Consider the following 22084-nt stretch of genomic DNA (forward strand, 5'->3'; position numbering starts at 1 on the left):
TATAATGCAAATTGTCTGATGCAATGCTCAAGGCAGCAGATATTGTTGATAAGGATTTCCCTTTATGTAGTTGACAAGGTTTTGTTTTTAGTGAAGTATAACGCAGCCCAAATATTATTTTTGTGTCATTGTTTTTTTCTCTATTGAACTCTACAGTTATATTATTTTCCTCAGTCATGATATCTGTGCAGAGCATGTCTGCTTTAACGTCCTATATTTATTTTGTTCGCGTTGATCTTCGATGCAGAATCAATCTGTTTGTCATCTCTATGTTTAAGTAGTTGAGAACTATAAATCTTACGTCATTTTTCTCCTAATTAAATTTCTGTTCCTAATAGGTGATTATGTTAGAGTTTATTTACTCATCTTTTGAAATTCTGATCTTGAAGATGCTGAATGATGTGAATTGAATAAATCATGAGTAGGAAAGCTTTATTGCCAGGTTTGCATATGGATAGAGAAGCCTGGTCAACCGTTTGTAATCTAATATAGACTCTGCAGAAGACGTTTGTTGGTTTTTTGAAGGCTTAATGCACTGTTTCATATATAGCTCTACTTGCCTAGTTTTCTCAGTAGTAGCTAAGTTGTCATGTTGTTTGGATCTGGTAAATAAGCAAGTGATAAATCAGTGAAATTGTCTTTGCTCTTTTATGAAGGCGAAGAGATTATTTTGGGAGCTCAGCGTGTCCATGATACCGACTTTTTAACCTCTACAGTGAAGGAATGTGGTATTAATGTTACAACAATCGAGACGTACATTGATTCACTCAGGTATTGATTTGAATGTTTCTCCATCAGTTTTGGGCGGTAATTTCACTTTTTTTGTTCTTTTCCTTTTTGTTTTGTTTGTTTATCTTGGTGCTCTATGTAGAGAGGTGAAACTTAGCTTGTTGGTATAGCTGTAGCGTAGTATTGGTAGATTATGCTCGTGTTTGTATGAAATTAATGAATTATTATAATTGGTTTTTGCAGATATGGATCTTTTCCACACGGTGGCTTTGGTGTTGGGTTGGAGTGAGTGGTGATGCTTTTCTGTGGACTTAATAACATTCGCCTTACATCATTGTTCCCCCGCGACCCCATGAGGCTTACCCCATAGTCCATGATTCAGCAGCAAAAAGTAAAATTTTCATGTAGTTATTCTCTCTGGTTAATAGAATAAAATTGAACGAAAATTTTATTTCCAGAGAAATTACCATGTGAGAAGCTACAGAGCCTCCGTTCACCTGCATTCTTTGCTTGATGGCCATTATCAGAATGTTAGAAGCCATCACATTGGCCTCAGAACTGCTATTTACCTAATGGTATCCAAAAGCTTAACGCAATTCGCTTCTTCGCTTTGATCCTCGTCCAGTGTCCATGATCCTCAGCCCTCAAGTAGAGTTATTATACCCAACCAGACTGGCTGCTTCCAATTGGATTGGATGCCTTGCCTTTTCTTTCTTGGTAAAAAGCACAAAAAACCCTCAAATAGGTAAAACTGTTTATTGGCTTAACCATAGTGAAATCTATTAACCCGAGTACAAAAGTAAAATAATAACTAAAATAAGGACTAATTTGAGTCAAAATGTAGATGTTTGAATATTCTATTTTATGCTTTGAGGTTGTATTTATAGTTGTAAAAATGTATTTATAATGATTATAATGTCTTTAGGGTTTCATTTAAACAAAACGATACAAAAAGACACTAGCTTGTAAAATTTTAATTTTATGTTATTTATGTGGAAGTTTTCTTTATTTAGTAGTTACGTTATTTTTACACACGTGAGTGTCTTTTAACTTTTCTTAGATTAGATTATGATTTTATTTTCATTTATAGGCATCTTATTTTTCAGGTCAGCTAATGAGCTAACCAATTTCCTTGTTGGGGGGGCATCTTTCCACCATCCTAGTCATTATTGCTGGAATTTCTATTCTTTATAAAATATTTAATTATTCAAAAAAATTAATTGTATGGGACTTATATATTGAAAGTTATGCTTTTTTAGATAGTATGTTTTGATTATTAACTTAAGTTTGTTTTTAAAAAAAAATGTTAATTTTTGGTTGAACACACTATTGAATCGTTCTATTTATCCAAAAAATATGCAATGATAATTAGAATTCAACTTTGTCCATCATAAACATTTTAAACATACATGAAATGGTTTAACCTTATTGCAAAAGAATGAATTTAATGTAACTTATCTGAAAAAGTATGAGAAGAAATATGGGTTTACTCAAACTATAGAAATATGACCATTTAGGACTCTTAAGTAGTGTGATGGTTGGCATGCCACCTATTTAAGTTTTTATCATGGGATTTATAATCTCAAATTGATTATTACCTTTCGTAATCTCAAGTCTCTATTAGGTTGGAGGCATGCATGGTATGAATCATCAAGGAACCTATTCGACCAATTGGCCATCATGGGGATTTATGTTGTGGACTCAATAGCACACTGAGTCACACAACGAAGGAGGCAACAACAACTCGCTCAATAGGATTTATTTCTTATATTACTTTGAGTAGGAGTTATTTCTTATATTATTTTAAGTAGGAGTTATTTCTAATTACTTTTATATGTAGGGGCATTATGGAAATTATTGTAACCCTAACCCTAAAACTCCATTACGTGATCTATTTAAAGGGAAAGAATGAATGAAAGAGGCAAGCTTTGAGATTTTAGAATAACCTAGTGTAAACAGGCTAAGATCACCTCTTGATCTCGAGTTTAGGGTTTACTCCAAAAATCCAACGTATCCTTCACCCTCCATTGCCATCCATCTTCAGCCACCTTCATCCTCCATCATCCATAGCTGGAAGAGGAGCTTCCAGCCCCTTTTCCGAGCCCAAAGAGAGGGTCTTCTCTCCTTCTCAGCGTCAACAGCAAGCAAGGGTTCTAACCCTCTTGACGAGCAGAAAATGGATGGTTTTTCTGGTTCTTCCACGTGAAGGACTGGTGCATCTCTTCCTAGCTTGGAGGCATCATGGAAACATAGCAGCAACGTCCACCAAGGTGAGCCAAGGGCTACCCATAAGCTAGGACTTCCATCCTAGCACGAGCAGCGGCCAAACCAGGGTTGAAACCTTGATTTCCGTGAGCAACAAAAAGTACATCTTCCACTCCTTTCTCCACGTGAATTAATTCAATTCTAGCTTTAACTTTAGCACTAGAATGGATTCATAAAAAGAGGGGCTGATCACATGTAGAAGATTAGTCAAAGAAGGGATCTTTAACCCTCCTTACTAAGTCCAGCAACTCAGTACCAGTGCTGGATTCACAAATCCCATGCCGTGTTACTTGATCCATGACCCGGGACCGTAACAACGTGATGTCAGAGCAGGGTAACATGGGAGATACTCCTAGCAATGAAAAAATCCAAATCAGGATACAAAAGATAGAAGATAACTTTGAAACAGCACAACCAGTGCTGGTGAAGGTTTGTGGTTTGGAAGAAGAGATGAGTCGAGTCATCAGCATGCTAACTAAGCTGAGGGCAGAGAGACATCAAAGCCCAGAGGCGAGAGAGGTGGCTCAACCATATCACAGAAGAGGGGAGTAGTGGCCTGGGCGCACTGTTGTCCAAGGACCCCAACATGGAGGCACAGTTCCAAGGTACACCAAGTAATAACTTCCCTCTTTCAATGGTTCAGTTGATCCCTTAATTTGGTTGCATAAATGTGATTTTTTTTTTAAACCACAGGACTGCTGAATTGGATAAGGTGCAACTATCATCTTTCCATATGACAGATGAAGCCCTGTTATGGGTTACTCAGGTAGAAAAAGAGAGACTAGGGATGAATTGGGGAGAATTTAAAAATCTATGCACAGTTAGATTTGGCCCTCCAGCCAACAGCAACCCCCTGAGGGAGTTAGTCCTATTGCGACAAACTGGTTATGTGGAACAATATAAAAACAGTTCTAGGAAAAGTTGGCTCGTGCTAGTGAGAGGGTATTGGTCGACCAACAGGTCTCCCTATTCATAACGGGTCTCAATGAATATTTACTGCTAGAGGTGGAACTCCTTATGCCTACGGATTTAGCTCATGCAATGAATATGGCCCGAGTAATGGAACAATGACAACAGTTGCAGCAACGTAAGCCGAGTTGGTCCGGTGAGAGGAACACTTCCTCCACTTGGCAAGGGCACCGCTATGCTTCATCTCAGGGAGCATCTTCAGCAGCACCATCATCCAGACACACTTCAACTATGACTCTGGTAGCCGATCCCCACACTGGTAATCCCCTACTGCACTTTATCAAAAAATTAACGAGTGTAGAGATGGCAGAACGGCTATCAAAAAATTTATGTTACAACTGCGATGAGCAGTATCGGGTGGGGCACCAATGTAAACGATTGTTTTGGCTCGAGGTGGCGGATTCAGATGATCCAGAGAAGCCAAAGGATATTATCGAGGAGGAACCACCGGAGATATCCTTGCATGCTATTACTAGGTAGAAATCTCCTAACACAATGTTATTGGTGGGACTAGTCGACTCGGGGAGTACACACAATTTTTTGAGTTTGACAGCCGCACAGCACCTCCAACTCCAGATACACCCTCATCCGATAGCCACCGTCTCAGTGGCCAATGGCAAGAAGGTCTCTAGCTATGGGATTAGTAAGGCAGTAACTTTTTCCATTGGCTCTACTTCATTTAATGCTGAATATTTTGTTATTCCCCTAGCTGGATTTGATATGGTATTAGGCATAAATGGTTACAAATGTTGGGGCCCATTCTGTGGAACTTTTCGGCTTTAGCCATGAGCTTTGATTTGGTCGGGAGTCGGGTGCTTTTACAGGGCTGTCAGGTGGACAGGGCCCACCGCATTCACACTTTGCAGACACAAGAACAGCCTGACATTACTATTGATGGTTTGGTTGATGAGTTCTCTAACCTCTTCCAGGAGCCTTCGGGATTGCCTCCCTTGAGGCACTGTGACCACATGATCTGTCTGAAACCAGGATCTGAGGTAGTGGTCGTGCTATCGTACCGTTACCCACACCTTCAGAAGGACGAGATAGAGTGTCAATGCCAGGATATGTTGCAACAGGGTCTTATTCGTCCCAGTCGCTCCCCGTTCTCTTCACCCGTCTTACTGTCAGAGTGGTTCCGTCCACTCTTGTTAGAGTTTGTGTTCTGAGTTAGATACTTGGCTTTCCGCACCTTAAACGACTAGTCTTTTCGGGTTGTATTGGCTAGGTATCTGACTCAGAACTCCGAAGTTAAGTGAGCTTGGGCAAGAGTAATTATAGGATGGGTGACCTCCTGGGAAGGACTCTTGCCTAGGACTTTGACATGGTATCAGAGCTAGGCACGTCACGGCCCGCGTTTGTATCCCGTGAGAAGCGGCTCCAGAATGGGCGGGGTGGGTGTCAGAGTGGTTCCGTCCACTCTTGTTAGAGTTTGTGTTCTGAGTTAGATACTTGGCTTTCCGCACCTTAAACGACTAGTCTTTTCGGGTTGTATTGGCTAGGTATCTGACTCAGAACTCCGAAGTTAAGTGAGCTTGGGCAAGAGTAATTATAGGATGGGTGACCTCCTGGGAAGGACTCTTGCCTAGGACTTTGACACTTACTTGTGAAGAAACATGATGGGACATGGAGATTCTGCGTGAATTATCGGGAGTTGAAAGTGTAAACAGTAAAAGACAAGTTTCCGATTCCGGTAGTGGATGAGCTCTTGGATGAGTTACATGGGTCGTGGTTATTCACTAAACTCAACCTCCGTTCGGGATACCATCAGGTCCGGATGCACCCCTCTGATATCGAGAAGACGACGTTTCGCACACATCATGACCACTTTGAGTTCGTTGTCATGCCATTCGGGTTATCCAATGCACCCTCCACTTTTCAAGCTTTGATGAACGAGGTATTTAGCCCCTATCTTCAAAAATTTGTTCTTGTGTTTTTCGATGATATTCTTATATATAGCAAGTCGGTTGAGGAGCACTTGGCACACTTGAGGATTGTTTTTGACTTGTTACGAGCACATCAGCTCTATTTAAAACATTCCAAGTGTTCTTTTGCGGCTTCACATGTGGCTTATCTGGGACACTATCTCACATGAGGGGGTTAGGGTGGATCCTGAGAAGATCCGAATTATTCATGAGTGGCCGCAACCAACGTCTTGTTCTGCATTACGGGTTTTTTTGGGTCTTGTAGGTTACTACAACATATTTATTCAGAACTATGGGCCGGTGGCAGCACCATTGACCAGTCTGCTCAAGAAAAATTCCTTTATTTGGAATGAGGAGGCCACCCAATCATTTGCGGCACTAAAATCTGCTATCACATCCGCACCAATATTACAACTTCCCAACTTTGACGAATTATTTGTGGTAGAGTGCGACGCTTCGGGTGGGGGCATTGGGGCCGTTTTATAGCAGTTGGGCCATCCTATTGCGTATTTTAGCAGACAGTTGGCAGTCCGCCATCACAAGCTGGTAGCCTATGAGCAGGAATTGATTGGGTTGGCCAAGGCGGTCCAACATTAGATGCCTTATCTATGGGGCCGGGCTTTTCTCATACACACGGATCACTATAGCCTTAAATTCCTACTGGAACAACGTTTGACGACATCGCAACAGCAGCACTGGATCAGTAAGTTGTTGGGGTTTGACTTCTCGGTGGAATATTGTGTGGGGAGATTGAATAAGGCGGCAGACGCCTTGTCACGATGTTTTGAGGATCAACAGTCGGTCTATTTAATCAGCCAGCCGAGATTTCTCATCCTTGACTTGGTGAGAGATGCACATGCCACTGACCCTGCACTGCAGGAATTGCATCGGAAGATTTTAGAAGGGATAATGAATTCGAAGTGGTCTATCCAGGATTCACTTATTTATTACAAGTAGTGGTTTTTCCTTCGACCTGAGTCTGAGTTGATTCCAGCTATTCTCTCGGCCTACCATGACAGTACACACAAGGGGATACAAAAGACTTGCACAGAATTCGAGTTGATTTTTATTGGCAAGCCATGAAGCCCTCTGTTGCGACTTAGGTGGGCGACTGTCAAATCTGCCAGTGCAACAAAGCCGAGCACTTGAGTCCAGCCGGTCTTCTCCAGCCATTGGCCTTTCGTACGCGGGTTTGGGCCGACATTTCGATGGATTTTGTGGAAGGTCTACCCCTGTCCTCCGGCAAATCCGTACTTTTCGTGGTGGTTGATAGATTCTCCAAGTACGAACATTTTATACCACTAGCTCATCCTTATATAGCAACACGGGTTGCTTAGACTTTCTTGGAGCAGATAATCCGCTTACATGACATTCCAGAATCCATTGTGAGTGACCGAGATGCAGTTTTCACGAGCACCTTTTGGCGGGAACTCTTTCGCTTGAGTGGGACTAAATTGAAGTTCTCCTCCGCCTATCATCCACAGACAGACGGGCAGACAGAGGTGGTGAACCGCACCATCGAGATGTATCTACGGTGCTTGGTGGGTGATCGTCCGCGGCAATGGGTTCAATGGCTTCCATGGGCCGAATACTATTACAACACTTCGTTCCACTCTGCCTTGCCATCCACTCCTTTCCGGGTTCTATATGGCCAGGATCCACCTCACCTTCTCTCGTACACCCCAAGGTCCACCCGCGTGGATGCGATTGATTAGGCACTCATGGACTGTAATCTGTTGCTACAGAATATCATAGAACGGCTACGACGCGGCCAAATTCGGATGAATGATGTCTACAACAAAGGCCACCGTGAGGTCTCTTTTGAGGTTGGGGATTATGTGTGGTTATGACTCCAGCCCTACCGCGAACAGTCTCTTGCAGGACCTCCACAACATAAGCTCTCTCCCAGATTTTTTGGGTCGTTCCCCATTCTTCGGCGCGTGGGACTAGTCGCATATCAGCTCAAATTACCGTACATGGCCAAACTTCATGATGTGTTTCATGTCTCTCTTTTGAAGCCACATTCTGGGGCGCTGCCTACATCCACTCCATTCCTACCACTGGTTGATAATGGCGAGGTTATTCTTACCCTTGCTGCGGTATTACGCGCTCGATTGACCAATGACCATTGGGAGATTCTCGTTCAATGGACGGACAGTGACCCCGACACTGCAACATGGGAACATGTGGACATCTTCAAACAAGTCTACTCAGCTTTTGAGCTTGAGGACAAGCTCTTTCTCCAGGGGGGGGCATATGTTGTGGACTCAATAGCACACCGAGTCACACAATGAAGAAGGCAACAACAACTCACTCAATAGGATTTATTTCTTATATTACTTTGAGTAGGATTTATTTCTTATATTGTTTTAAGTAGGAGTTATTTCTAATTACTTTTATATGTAGGGGCATTATGGGAATTATTGTAACCCTAACCCTAAAACTCCATGACGTGATCTATTTAAAGGGAAAGAATGAATGAAAGAGGCAAGCTTTGAGATTTTAGAATAACGTAGTGTAAACAGGCTGAGCTCACCTCTTGATTTTGAGTTTAGGGTTTACTCCAAAAATCCAACGTATCCTTCATCAATAGCAAGCAAGGGTTCTAACCCTCTTGACGAGCAGAAAAAGGAAAGTTTTTCTAGTTCTTCCACGTGAAGGACTGGTGAATCTCTTCCTAGCTTGGAGGCATCATGGACACATAGCAGCAACGTCCACCAAGGTGAGCCAAGGGCTACCCATAAGCTAGGACTTCAATTCTAGCATGAACAGCAGTCAAACCAGGGTTGAAACCCTGATTTCCGTGAGCAACAAAAGGTATCTCTTCCAGTCTTTTCTCCACGTGAATTAATTCAATTCATAAAAAGGAGGACTGATCACGTGTGGAAGATCAGTCAAAGAAGGGATATTTAACCCTCCTTACCGAGTCCAGCAACTCAGTACCAATGCTGGATTCACAAATCCCACACTGTGTTACTTGATCCATGACCCGGGACCATAACAATTTATTACCTCAAATTTAGTCTTACCTCTCATAATCCAAAGTCTCTTATAAAAATCTCTATATGGCCTTAAAAAATCTCCTAGAGCATGGTTTGATAAATTTAGTAAAACAATACTTCAACTTGGTTTTATTCGATGTATGATTGATCATTCGGTGTTTGTTACACATAAAAATAAGGGCATTGTTTTGCTGGTAGTATATGTTGATGATATTATTGTTACTGGAAGTGATTATGAGAGTATCACTCAAGCGAAACAGATCTATGCGAGAAGTTTTGAACACATAATTTGGGATTTCTCAAATATTTTTTGAGCATTGAAGTGTTACAGTCCAGGTTTGGCATTATTTTGTCACAACAAATATGTACTTGATCTCCTAAATGAGAGAGGAATGACAATGTGTCAACTTGCTAATACTCCTATGGACACTAATGTGAAGTTATGCATTGATTCTAGAGATGATATTGATGTGGGAAAATGCTAGAGATTGGTATGAAAGTTAATATAACTTATAGCCACAAGACCAAATATTTCATTTGATGTAAGTGTTGTTAGTCATTATAAGCATAAGCCCCAGGGTTCTCATTGGCAAACTTTAAAAAGAATTATTCGATACTTAAAGAAATCTCTGGGGTAAGGACTTCTTTATAAATGCTACAGTAACATTACTGTTGAGGGTTTTGCATTTGCTAATTGGGTAGGATGCCCAAGTGATAGAAAATCTACCTCTGGGTATTGTACACTAGTTGGAGGCAACTTGGTCACGTGAAAGAGCATGAAGCAGAATGTTGTCATTAGATCTAGTGCAAAGGCAAAATATAGAGCCATGGCACTTGCTGTAAGTAAACTAATATGAATCATGTCTTTTCTCATCGTTCTGGGACTCAACAGAGATACCCCAATGAAGCTCTATTGTGACAATCAAACGGCTATCCATATTGTATCAAATATGATATTTTATGAAAGAACTAAGCACATTGAAGTAGACTGTCATTTCATCAGAGAAAAGCTAAAAGCTGGGATTATAAGTCTTGAACATGTTTCGTTTGAAAGACAATTGAATTTAGGACCCATGATTACAATCTTGAGAAAAGTAAGAGAGGGAGAGAGGAAGAGAAGAAGATAAGAAGAGAAGAAGAGTAGTAACTTGAGTAAAGAAAGGAGAAAGAAAGAAAGGGGGGAGAGCGTTTAGGCTAAGAGAGCTTGGACGAATTGAGAGAAGAACAAAGAAACTTGATGCTCTACCCCTAGCCAAAGGCCTCTATTTATAGTTTTTGAGATGATGTTACAAAATCTATAATGCCCTTAGGAGTACAAGATTTTCATAAGAAAAGACATAAGTAGACATATTCTCCTTGATTAATTACACCCTGTGCCATCTTTATGAGATGACACCTAATTTATTATCATGCCATCCCCCTTGGATGTGTGGGCCTTCTCCATACTCGTGTGGGCTTGAGCCCATCTTTTAAAATTCCTCCTCAAGCTAGGGGTGAGAAAATATCGTAAATGCCCAACTTATGACAAATGGTAGACATGATTTGGTGAGTGGCTGGCTTTGTGAGGATGTCTGCAATTTGTCCTTGTGAGGAGATATGTATGATGCATAATATGTCGGATTGGAATTTTTCTCGTATAAAGTGGCAGTTCACTTCAATGTGTTTTGTTCTTTCATGAAAAATTGAATTTGAAGTGATATGAATTGCTGCTTGATTATCGCAATGTAGATCCATAGAAGATCTTTTATAGAATCCTAGTTCAATGATAAGGGATCCGATCCAAAGAAGCTCATTGACTGCGTGTGTTATGGCCCTATATTATACTTCTGCACTGGACCTTGCAACCACATTGTCCTTCTTGCTTCTCCACATGACCAAGTTTCCTCCAAATATTGTACAATACCTAGAAGTGGATTTTCTGTCATCCAGAGATCCAACACAATCTGCTTCAGAGAACCCTTCTATGTTGAAGTGACCATGGTTCTTATAGAGAAACCCTCTTCTTGGAGCTCCTTCCAAATATCACAATATTCTTTCCAATGCTTGCCAATGTGTAAGTTGTGGCTTGTGCATGTATTAACTTACCATACTTACCGCATATGAGATATTCAGCCTTGTTACACAAAGGTAGATAAGTTTCCCCTAAAAGTCTTTGATATTTCCCGATATCCACATCTTCTCCAAAGCCTGCAAATAATTTAGTATTTGAGTCCATGGGGGTATCTGTTGGTCTACACCCCATCATTCCTGTCTCCTCCAGTAGATCAAATATATATTTCCTCTAAGATAATATAATCTCATGCTTGGACTGTAACACCTCAATACCCAAAAAATATTTAAGTAGTTCAAGGTTTTTTATCTTGAACTCTTCATCTATCTTCTTTTTGGACTCCTAAATGCCATCAGAATCATTGTTGGTTAAGACAATATCATCAACATAGACTACCAGAAGTACTTTTCCCATCAGAGTGTCTTTGATAAATACAGAGTGATCTACTGAACATCGATGAAATCCAACCTGTATCAATGTTGAGCTAAATTTATCAAACCATGCACAAGGAGATTGTTTTAGGCCATATTGAGACTTCCTTAATCGACATACCGACTCCCCCTCAACCACAAATCCAGGTGGTTGTTGCATATGATTTTCTTCTTTATATCCCCATTTAGGAAATCATTTTTTCACATCAAACTGATAGACCAGCCAAGAAGAATTAGCAGCAAGGGATAACAATATAACTTGGGGTGTACTATAGTATTTATTTTTGTTTCCAGTATGTATACTATAGTATTTGGATTATTTTAAAATTTCTCAATATGATGAATAATATGTGTATGCTGACAATGTTGATACATTTGAATACTAATTTTTGAATATTATTTAAATATTATAGACACAATAATGTAGAATATTGTGGTCCAAATGGAACAGGGGTAGGTGGAGATGGACTTACCTCAATGGTTACCGTAAACTCTGTAGGTGTGGTTTTGGCCAGTGCTTCAAGGTGTTGAAGAGTTTCAACAATACGGGGCACAACCAGTCGAGGAGAGGCTTGTATAGATAAGAGACCTGAAGGAGTTTTTTCGGAGTAGTATAAAGTGTCTTAAAAAAAGGTCACAACCCTAGACACAAGTAACCTTTAGAGAGTAGGATTATATCAAACATAACCCTTTTATGTTTGAGAGTATCTTAAGAAGATATACTTGAAAGATTTCGGGTCATGTTTACTTCCTTGAGGTGATAAAACATGAACAAAACATGTACACTCGAAGACTCTCAAAGGAAGTGAAAAATGCTCATCATTTGGAAAAAATAATGAAAATGGTGATTTATGACCGAGGATTGATGGGGGCAGCCTATTAATGAGAAAACACGCAGTAAGTATGGTATGTGACCAATAGAAGTATGGTGCTTTCATGGAGTATAATAAATCGTAGGCTACCTCTAGGAGATGACGGTTTGTTCGTTCCGCTACATTGTTCTATTGAGGGGTGCAGACACAAGACGTCTGATGGATAATGCCATTTTCTTGACAAAATGAGTCAAGGTCCTTAGAGAGGTATTCTTTGGCATTATCAGATTCAAGTACATTAAATTTTTTACCAAATTCAGTTGCCACCATAGTATGAAAGGACTTAAATATGGATAAAATTTCAGATCTCTCTTTAAAGAGGAATATCCATGTGACACGAGTAAAAGCATGAATAGAGGTAATAAAGTACTTAAGTTTGGAAATGTTTGAGACGTTCAAGGGTCCCCATACATTTGTTGGATCAAAGAAAAAAAAACAACACCTTTAAGCTCAGTCCGAGGAGAATATGTGGTCCTTTATTGTTTTGTCAGTTGACACACTTCACAATTCAAATGTGACAAAGTTTTTTATTATGGAAAAAGAAGGTGAAGAGATGGTGCTAAGGGATGTCCCAACCGATTGTGCCATAATCTTTCCTCGGCTAGCTTAGTTGAGACTGCATTTATTTGAGGCAAGTCAATTAGTAGAGCCCCCCTTGTTCATGGCCTCCTCCAATCACCTGCTTCGTTGTTAGCTCATGAAACACATAAAAAGAGGGTGAGAAGGTGATAGAGCAATTAAAATGTTTAGTAAGTTGACTAACCGACAATAGGTTCAAGGGAAAGGTAGAAACAAAGAAGATATATGTAAGCGGAAGTAATAGTGTAACAGAGGTGGATCATTTCCCAAGAACTTTGGTCTGGTATCCATCAACTATCATAAAAAATTTATAGGAAAGGCAAAGAGAGAAAGAATGTAATAGACCTTTGTTACTTGTGAGATGCTTAGAGACCCTTGAGTCAATAATCCAGGATGAAGAGGAGGTAGTGGCAGAGAGCATACCTGAAGTCGTGGTAGCATCAGCAGTAGTGGAAGATTTTGGAGGAGAGACCATCGGTTTTTTCATTCGTTGAAGAGATCATACTCATCATCTAAGAGGGTCTTTTTGTCTTATTATGGTGCAGACTTGTCCTCCTTTGTTCCACTAGCTAAGGCTTGATTAGCCATGGACCATTCTGGCTTGTCATAGAGTCTATAACATTGTTCAATGGTGTGATCAAGTCTCCCACAATGAGTGTATTCCTTGTTGTCTGTTCTGGAGGGACCAGTCCTTCCACCTCTTCTTCGATCTCCTCTATAACTTCTACCACAACCTTGGTTAGTAGAGGATGTGCCCCTATTACCGGAGTACATAGCTAATGATACATCAAGAGGAGAGGAGGAGAAAAAATTTGGAATGTGGAGTAAGGTGGCACATATATCATCAAAAGTGGGAATATCGGAGGAGCTAAGTGTTAAGTTATGGAGCCTAATTAACGCCTTACATTGAGTTGGTACAAAAATATATTAATTTTTGTTTCATTAAGGATAATTTTGGGATTTCATAAGGTTACCCTAGTTTTCTCTTTATATTTGGGGGCACCGTTGTTAGGGTTAATCATCGAGAAGTATCATCAGTTGCGGCTGAGAGAGGTTAGAGAAAAACACTTGAGTGTGTGCGATTTCTCTTGTAAACTACTACATCATCATAGTGAATTACTGCAACGACAACAGACAAGATGTAGTCTCAACTTGAGGCCAACCTGTATAAATCTTGTGTTTTTCGTGCTTGTTTTTTCTTCTTTTGCAATTATTATTGTTCTCGTTAGTATTGAATTAGGGCGTCTAATTCCTAACACTAAGGAGTTGGGTTTTAGCAACCTCAAGATAAGGCTTATTATTCTCTAAAAAGTTAGTTGTTCCTAAGGCCTCCTTCTACTTGTCTTGAACAGAGACATCGGTGGTGTTAGGCTCGGCTAACTTCCATTCTTGAATAAGGCCTTTGAATCTTCCCAAGTACTCATGTAAGTTGTCTCCTTGCTTAGTATTAAACATAATTTGGAAGACATCATACACTTTCATCCTTTGGAAGACATCATACACTTTTTTTAAACTGCCTGGGTACAATTTAACACGTCTCAAACCTATTTGGTTGTCCAGGTGGACTACATTGTTGGCTACTTGTTATTCCATGTTGTTGATGAGCCAACTAACCACCAAGGTATCATTCTTCAACCACTAATTATAAGTGTTATCCTCTCCATTAATAGGTGGTCTGAGCTTGGTTAGGTGAACTAGGAAGTCATAGGTAATAAGAAACCTTTTAAACCGATTTGGCTAGTTCGAGTAATTGGATAACCCTCTCAAGGGTATAGTGTTGATCTTGAGGATATCACTCTTACTAGCAATGTGTTCTTCAACCATTTGAAAATTAATATTTACTCAACAAGATAACTGATATATCCTTAGGAATAAGCTTCAATAACCAAAAGTCAAATCAAGCCAACAATTTCCTTCTTTGACAAAGTAGACCAGTTTAGGTAGGACTACAAGGCAGCTCGAGTTGGAGTATATTTTTGTTCAAGTAAACAACCACTAATCAAAGGCACACGCTGTCCAAAAAATAGTGGAATCAATCCTCTTATTATTCCTTTTTTGATTGAGAGGAAAAAGACAATCAAACACCAAATTATGTAAGAATCAGCCACTTTAATCTTCCTTACCAAGATATGAAGATCATCTAAGATCTTTCCAAAAAAAAATTTTGGATGTGTTATGGTCCTAGATCCCACAATGCGATTCGTAGGGAAGAACAAGGAGGAGAAGCAAATCAAGCTTGAAGGGGAGCTTGAAACCCTAGGTTCATTGAGGAGAACACCAATCCTTGGGTTCATTTTTGGAGAACCCCGATCCTATGTTTTTGGTGAAATTAGACTTGTCCCTTTTCATTCTAGGTCGTCCTTTAAATAGGACTTATGTCCACAAGGTTCAAGAAAAAATTATAAAATTATAATTTTTCCCCTCCATGGCAGTTAACATGAAAATAAACTAAATGACTACATAACTAACTCAGTTGAGGTGTCTCTGCCTGACTTGGCCCACTATTGGGTTCATAACATTACACCTCTCCTGGAGAACGAGCTTGTCCTCAAGCTCGAAGGTAGGGTACGCTTACCGAAACGGCTCCACATCATCCCAAGTAGCGCCCCTTTAACTATGTCAGCCCACTAGACAACACAATTGGTGTAAGCGTGCCAATGTAGCACCACAGACAAAAAGTTTGTGGGATCTGAAACCTCCTCTGAGACTCCGTGTTAGTTGTAGGTTCCACCTGAAAAACAATTTATTTTTTTTTGTGACTGTAGTGAAAGCTGCTGAGCAGAGAAATGATCACCTCGTAGATAAGCGTTATTAGCAGCTAGAGAGTGTTGGGTTGCTGACCTCATCATCCTCAGTGCATCATTCCAATGGTTTAAATAACATCATCATCCTCAGTGCATCATTCCAATGGTTTAAATAACATCATCATCCTCAGTGCATCATTCCAATGGTTTAAATAAACATCATCATCATCCCAGTCAGGTTCAATTGGGACTCTAAATAGTTGGCCTGAAATCCTTTGCACTTGGGTTCCACTTTCTGTATTGTTTATCCCATACTAGAGACCAGCAACATGAGTCAACAGCCAAGCAAAAATTTCAGTGAGATCCTCTGCTTCTGAAAAGCAACTGCAATGCGGGTAATGAGCCTGCCATAGTTTAATGCACTCAAATTTGAGCAAGCTGTGAGTAAACCCACTAGAGTAAATTGATGAAGAATTGATTGTATGTTCATCACCGGTGTGTAGGCAGCAGTAAAAATGTCAAGATCAAACAACTCTAAAATTTGCAAGTGCTCATCAAACCCAGAAAGTGCACCAGGGGGGATCATCTCCTTTAGTGAAGCATCTGGAGAAATCTTGACACAAGTGGCATAGTTAGGCTTTGCTTTTCCCTCCATCAGTCTTGGGATTGTGTTAAACTGCCTCCAAACTTCTTCCACCATTGTTAAGGCTACACTTCCCACACTCCTCATAGTCATGGCAGAGAACCAGTAGGGTAGCATAGCTCCAACAATTAAGCCAACAATAGCAGAGAACCATTGTCCAGCTGCATCAAGAGCATCTGTTCTTTCCCTAATTTTGTGACGCATTCCTGCCATCTCAGCAATACCACCGGCATCATCACTAATAGGTCCATAGACATCAAGCGCAAGCCCTATTGCCATTGTGCTAAGCATTCCCAAAACTGCCACAGAAAGTCCATATATGGCAGAAAGACTGAAATTTACGTAGATGGCTACTGCAATGGCAAAAATTGGAATTATGACAGATTTTGAACCTAGTGCAAGGCCACAGATGACATTTGTTGCTACCCCTGTTCTACAAGAGGCAGCAATATCCTGCACAGGACTGCAAGCATTGCTAGTGTAATATTCTGTTGTGTATCCAATAATGAGTCCAGTATATTCCTCCTCCAACTCGTCCAATGAGTGCAATTGAAGCTGCTCTAAGACATACCCAGTAATGGATCCGTACAGTCCCTCCCAGTCATCTCTATAATATATCCCGAAGAGATTAATAGAATTATACAAACCCATCAAACCACTTGCAATTAGAAGAAAACCCATCACAGCCCCTAATATAGAAGCAGTAATATAAGCCTTCCCTGTGCCCTTTGTAGGCGCCAAGGTTATTTTGGCATTAGCATATTTGGCAACCCTCATTCCAAGAAAACCGGAGAGAATAGAAGTTAGAGCACACAAAACACTTACCATTGTCACATCATTTGCTTTGGGACCTTCACTTGGCATCCTTTCAAATTTGGCCAGGGTGTTATCCTTGACATAGCCCTCCATAATAGAATTCCAAGAACCACCCCTGGTCGAAGAATTTCATCGAACAGTGTCTAAGTGGACATTACACCTCTGCAGGCTGAATACATGTGAGCCAAAGAATGCTGCACAAACTTATCAGATTGTATGCCACTCCTGGATATATGACAATGAACATGCCCACGGATTATGTTCTCACCAACAACAATATAATTCATCTGTTGAATTATATTCTCCATCTGCAGACCAATATAATTTAGGACTGATTTGCCAGCAGCAACTTCTCTATAGTTCTTCAGAGATGACTCACGAAATGCAAATATTGCTCTCTGGCGAATTGTTGTATCAACAACAGATAAATTGGTATTTATTGCCTCAAACACCTTCACTATGGATATGATGAACATAGAATTCATCTCCTGGGCACGCTGGGCAATTTCCTCCACACCATCATCAGGGTCCCCGTTCTGTGGTGGCAATGTCCGACCGAACTTCAATGTTCCAAAAGTGTCTGCTTCCGTTAATGCGACACGCTCCACGTCGAAATCAATTTTTCTGGAATTTGACTCTTTCCTGTTCCCACCACCGTCGTTGCCGAGAAGAACTACCGTAGGAAGCTTTTCCCGACGGCAAATAGCAAAGGCGTCTGGCTAGAATTTGTCATGGAGCTTCTCAGCTCGGGAATTTCCAGGCTTGGAGGGTTTAGGTCGACCCTCTGCTTGACGGCCGTTCCCGACGGCGTATGAGGAGTCTCAAAAATTTCCGAGATAGGTCGATGCTAGATTTCCACGCTTGGAGTTAGGTCGACCCTCTACTAGACGACCGTTCCCAATGGCAAACGGGAAATCTCGGGAATTTCCTACACAGAGGCCCTACAGTGGCCGCCATTCCCGTTTTGCCAATGTTCGATCCACGCGGTAGTTGGCTTGTTCCCGATGGCGAACAACAGCAATTCAAGGCAGAGGTTTCGAATAGGGCTGGCGCTCGTCGGACTGCTCCCCGTGTTCGAAATTCCAGGCTCTGGATTTTTTTTCTATCCTATTCGCATTTGTATTTATCAGCGAGATCTTCCTTGCACTGGTGTCATCGAGAATAATGACTTTAGTAAGATTTGTCAGCCGGCGAACAACAATAGTGTTGACAAAGAAGGCATCTGGCCGAAAGAAAACAGGCAAACCCAAATCGGGCTGTCCCGTAAAGATTTGAGGTCGAACAACTTCGGAATGGGTGAAATTATTCCCCGAGACAGAGGCTGCACCGTTTTCTTCCAGAACGGCGATTTCCCCCTCTGAATCTTATCAAGATGTGTCTTTATTTCGGCCCCTCTCTCAGACATTTCAATGAAAATCTCATCACGTATTGCCAAAATTCTTTCTTTGCGCATTGCTGCTAACTCATCACGTATTGCCGAAATTCTTTCTGTGCGCATTGCTGCAAGATGATCATGGATTAGCGACTGTTCCACTACAACGAACTCCCTCTCCCGAATTACTTAAACGGATTTATGCGCATACAGCGACGACCTTCCTCTCCCGAATTACTTAAACGGATTTATGCGCATACAGGGACGACCTTCGTCTCCCGAATTACTCGACGGATTGCTGCGCATATTACATCAACGGTCCACGAATTGCTCATTGTTTTAACTCTTATACCAAATTGTTATGGTCCCATATCCCACAATGTGATTCATAGGGAAGAATAAGGAGGAGAAGCAAATCAAGCTCGAAGGGGAGGGTTTATTGAGGAGAACACCGATCCTTGGGTTCGTTTTTGGAGAACAGTGATCCTAGGGTTCGTTGAGGAGAACATTGATCTTATGTTTTTTGGTAAAATTAGACTTATCCCTTTTCATTTCAGGTCGTCCTTTAAATAGGACTCATATCCACAAGGTTATAAAATTATAATTTTTCCCCTCCATGACATTTAACATGAAAATAAACTAAATGACTACATAACTAACTCAGTCAGAATAATTGACTCAGTCGTAGTGTCTCTGCCTGACTTGACCCACTATTGGGTTCATAATAGGATGCCAACTCACATATCTAAGTTTGGATTATATCCTTAATATTTGAGGCAAGATGAGATGCTAAACATGCTTTCATTAGACCTCTTATCTTCCTTTTAGAATAAGAGAAAAATCAGCAATCAAGAACATGACAGGAGCAATTTCTTTCCTTGCCGAAAGACTAATATTTTCATGATCTTTCCAAAAATAATGTTGACACCAACCAGTCTAGATTCAGCCCTTGTTGATTTAGGCAAGATATGATTGATAAAGAATCAATAAATCAAACCTAATCAAAGAAATCTTGAGGTGGTTTGAGATCTCAAAAAAAGAAAAATCTTCCTCAAATACATCGGCGCCACCTTGCCTTTTCCAAGAGAACAACTTGAACCCCTTCGTTGTTTTTTGCCATAAATAGATCTCCCAACCTTAGCTTCACGTGGGATTCTATTCAAGGAGAAGAAAAAAACTCATTTTACTAGCAGCTTTGAATAAAAAAGCTGAATAATCTCGGTTCTTCAAAAAATAGCTCTTCAAAGGAACATCGAGGGAGGAAGAAGTATCATACTTTTACTCGTAACTTCTTAAAACCAAAAAATATCAAATGGATCATAAAAAGTACAAGAGGATGGATTTTCAGTAGACAAAGTTTACATGCACAAATAGTAGCTTCCCATGCAAAAAAAAAAGTCTCAACATAACCAATTACAACCAAAAACTTGTAAACTAACTAAAAAAATCCAGCCTTTACAACCTTCTTCTAAACCGAGAGATATGAATATCAATATTCTCATAGGATGAAGAACGTAATCTCTAAACCATGTTCCAGGGATAAAAAACCGAGATCAAGAAGCCATCAATAGATAATAATAACAAGAACAAGAAACTTATCTCAACATGTTTGAATTTTGCTTCACATGGAGCCTTGCATGATTGCTTTGATCATAGAAATTTCAGAGCATCATCTTGACATGGGGATCCTAAATTTATTGCTCTGGTACCATTTTGAATTTAGGACCCCATGATTAGAACCTCGAGCAAAGTAAGAGAGGGAGAGAAGAAGAGAGGAACTAAGGTAAAGAAAGGAGAAAAGAGAAAAGGGAGAGAGCCTTTATGCTAAAAGAGCTTGGACAAATTGAGAGAAGGGGAGATAGACTTGATGCTCTACCCCTAGCCAATGGCCTTTATTTATAGTTTTTGAGAGGAAGTTATGTTATGAACTCAATAACATTATTATTTTATTTTTTTCTTCAATTTACTTTATTTTATTTCATTTTAGGCCACAGGGGTGTTTTTTGGAATATTTTATTTATATGGGTATTTTTGGAATATTTTATTTATAGGGGTATTTTTGTAATATTTTATATTAAACCCTAACAGGGTGAACCATATTTAAGGGATAAGAGTAATGAGAAGATGGAAGGATTGAAGTATTGAGAATTAGGTTAAATCTAGCGTAAACAGGCTTGAGATCACCTTCTTGATCTCGAGGTTAGGGTTTTCCTCAAAAACCCACGTATTCTTTCATCCTCCATTGATCTTCATTTTCCCCATGTCTTCCTACTATCCCTACAGTAATGCGTGGAAGACCCTTAACCCGTGGCAGATCCCAGATCCTCCCAAAGAATCCTTGTGTCAGATCCGGGACCGTAACAACTGGTATCAGAGCGGGAACATAATAGGTTATGTATCCCAAAAATTGCACGAGGTACAAGATTACATGGAAAAGGTACACGTTTCAATGGAAAAGTTACATGTTTCGGTGGAAAAATTATGCAAAGAATTAGGAGAAGCACGAGCATTGTATGAAATTTTCATGAAATGTTGGACAAAGGAGCCAGCTCTGCCGCAGAAAAGGTCACAAGACCTGAAATTTCCGAGCAAGAGGTACGCAATGAAGGAAAAACAACAGAAAAATTGAAAATTTTGTCCCGTTTACCAGCCGAAGTCCCTACAGGGGCAACCTCAACTTCGGATGGGCAGAAAGGCCAAGCTTCAGAAAAATTCAAGATTTCCACACAAGGAAATCCAAAGCCGAACAACAATGATGAAGAGTTGGGGAAATCAGAAGGGTTTTCTACCAAAATCTCCTTGGTACAGGCTGATTTGGGTTCAACCTTACACATCCCCTTCTCACAGCTAGTAGCAATTTTTTTCGCACAATAGACGGAAGCATTCCAATCTAACTCGGTCATGGTGAATCATTTAGGCCATCCCTCCTCTGTCTCCGACAATCTACAAGCACCGGAAGAAACAAAAGTCCACTGGAAAAAGAGGAAGCGTCGTCGAAAACAAATCCGGTGGGCTTTGGCTTCCGGATTCTCATTCTCAGCCTCAACCTTGCCCTCGGAAGCCCAGTGAGAACCATCTCCAACGAAATTGGGGGTAAGCTTCTGAATCGTCATCTATTTTTAGGTCAAATCGGTGGTTCCATGCGGTTGAAGGGCCTCCAAGAGGTTGAGCAGTAGCAACGCTACTCGAAAGTTGTGGACAAAGGTTTTTTGTCCTCTGTTGCAGAGCAACAATGCTTAATTGGTGGAATTAGGGTTTGTGTGTATGAATTTCGCCATGTAATTTTTCTGGGGATGCCGAAATTCATAGAAATTTTTTTAGGGGGACATCAACGCTTGCACCTCTTCAGTTTTATTTTAGAGAAGAAGCTGCTGAAAATTTTATGGCGACTGCTGAATATTTTGGGTGGGACTGCTTAAAATTTTGCCGTTGAATATTTTGGTTTCTACTAGGTATATTTGGTTGCTGATTATGTATGGGAGTCTACCACTGATGGGGCCTTTGCAATCTCAGAGGACACATGGAATGAACCATTAGGTAGTGGTACTGAGATCAGATTACATCTTACGGATGAAGCTAGTGAATCTTTGGAACAACACAAATTGAAGGAATTGGTTCAAAGATTCTCTGAAGTCATCAACTTCCCCGTCTATCTCTGGGCAAGCAAGGAGGTTGAGTCAACAGTTTCAG

General features: G+C 40.5%; 1 protein-coding gene and 1 pseudogene across 1 annotated transcript; one reads left to right on the forward strand and one right to left on the reverse strand.

The window, feature by feature from the left end:
* The window catches only part of LOC137936491 (aspartate--tRNA ligase 2, cytoplasmic-like), a 37473-nt pseudogene extending 36120 nt beyond the window's left edge, over positions 1 to 1353 (forward strand).
* A 13681-nt stretch (positions 1354 to 15034) lies between these two features.
* On the reverse strand, positions 15035 to 18564 carry LOC137937000 (pyrophosphate-energized vacuolar membrane proton pump-like). The gene is made up of 2 exons (XM_068782006.1): positions 15661 to 18564; positions 15035 to 15550 (listed from the first exon to the last, which is right to left on the reverse strand). Exon 1 carries the CDS (start codon positions 17113 to 17115, stop codon positions 15898 to 15900), a length of 1218 nt encoding a protein of 405 aa, XP_068638107.1. The 5' UTR covers positions 17116 to 18564; the 3' UTR covers positions 15035 to 15550; positions 15661 to 15897.
* Positions 18565 to 22084: the final 3520 nt, after the last annotated feature.

This window comes from Aristolochia californica, unplaced genomic scaffold (assembly GCF_029961685.1).
Source record: "Aristolochia californica isolate CCGP_79_NKW_82.1479 unplaced genomic scaffold, dmAriCali1.0.hap1 SCAF_7, whole genome shotgun sequence".
Lineage (NCBI taxonomy): Eukaryota > Viridiplantae > Streptophyta > Magnoliopsida > Piperales > Aristolochiaceae > Aristolochia > Aristolochia californica.

Coding starts and splice junctions, on each gene's coding strand:
- LOC137937000 (XM_068782006.1), bottom strand. CDS start 17,115: ATGGAGGGCTATGTCAAGGATAACACCCTGGCCAAATTTGAAAGGATG.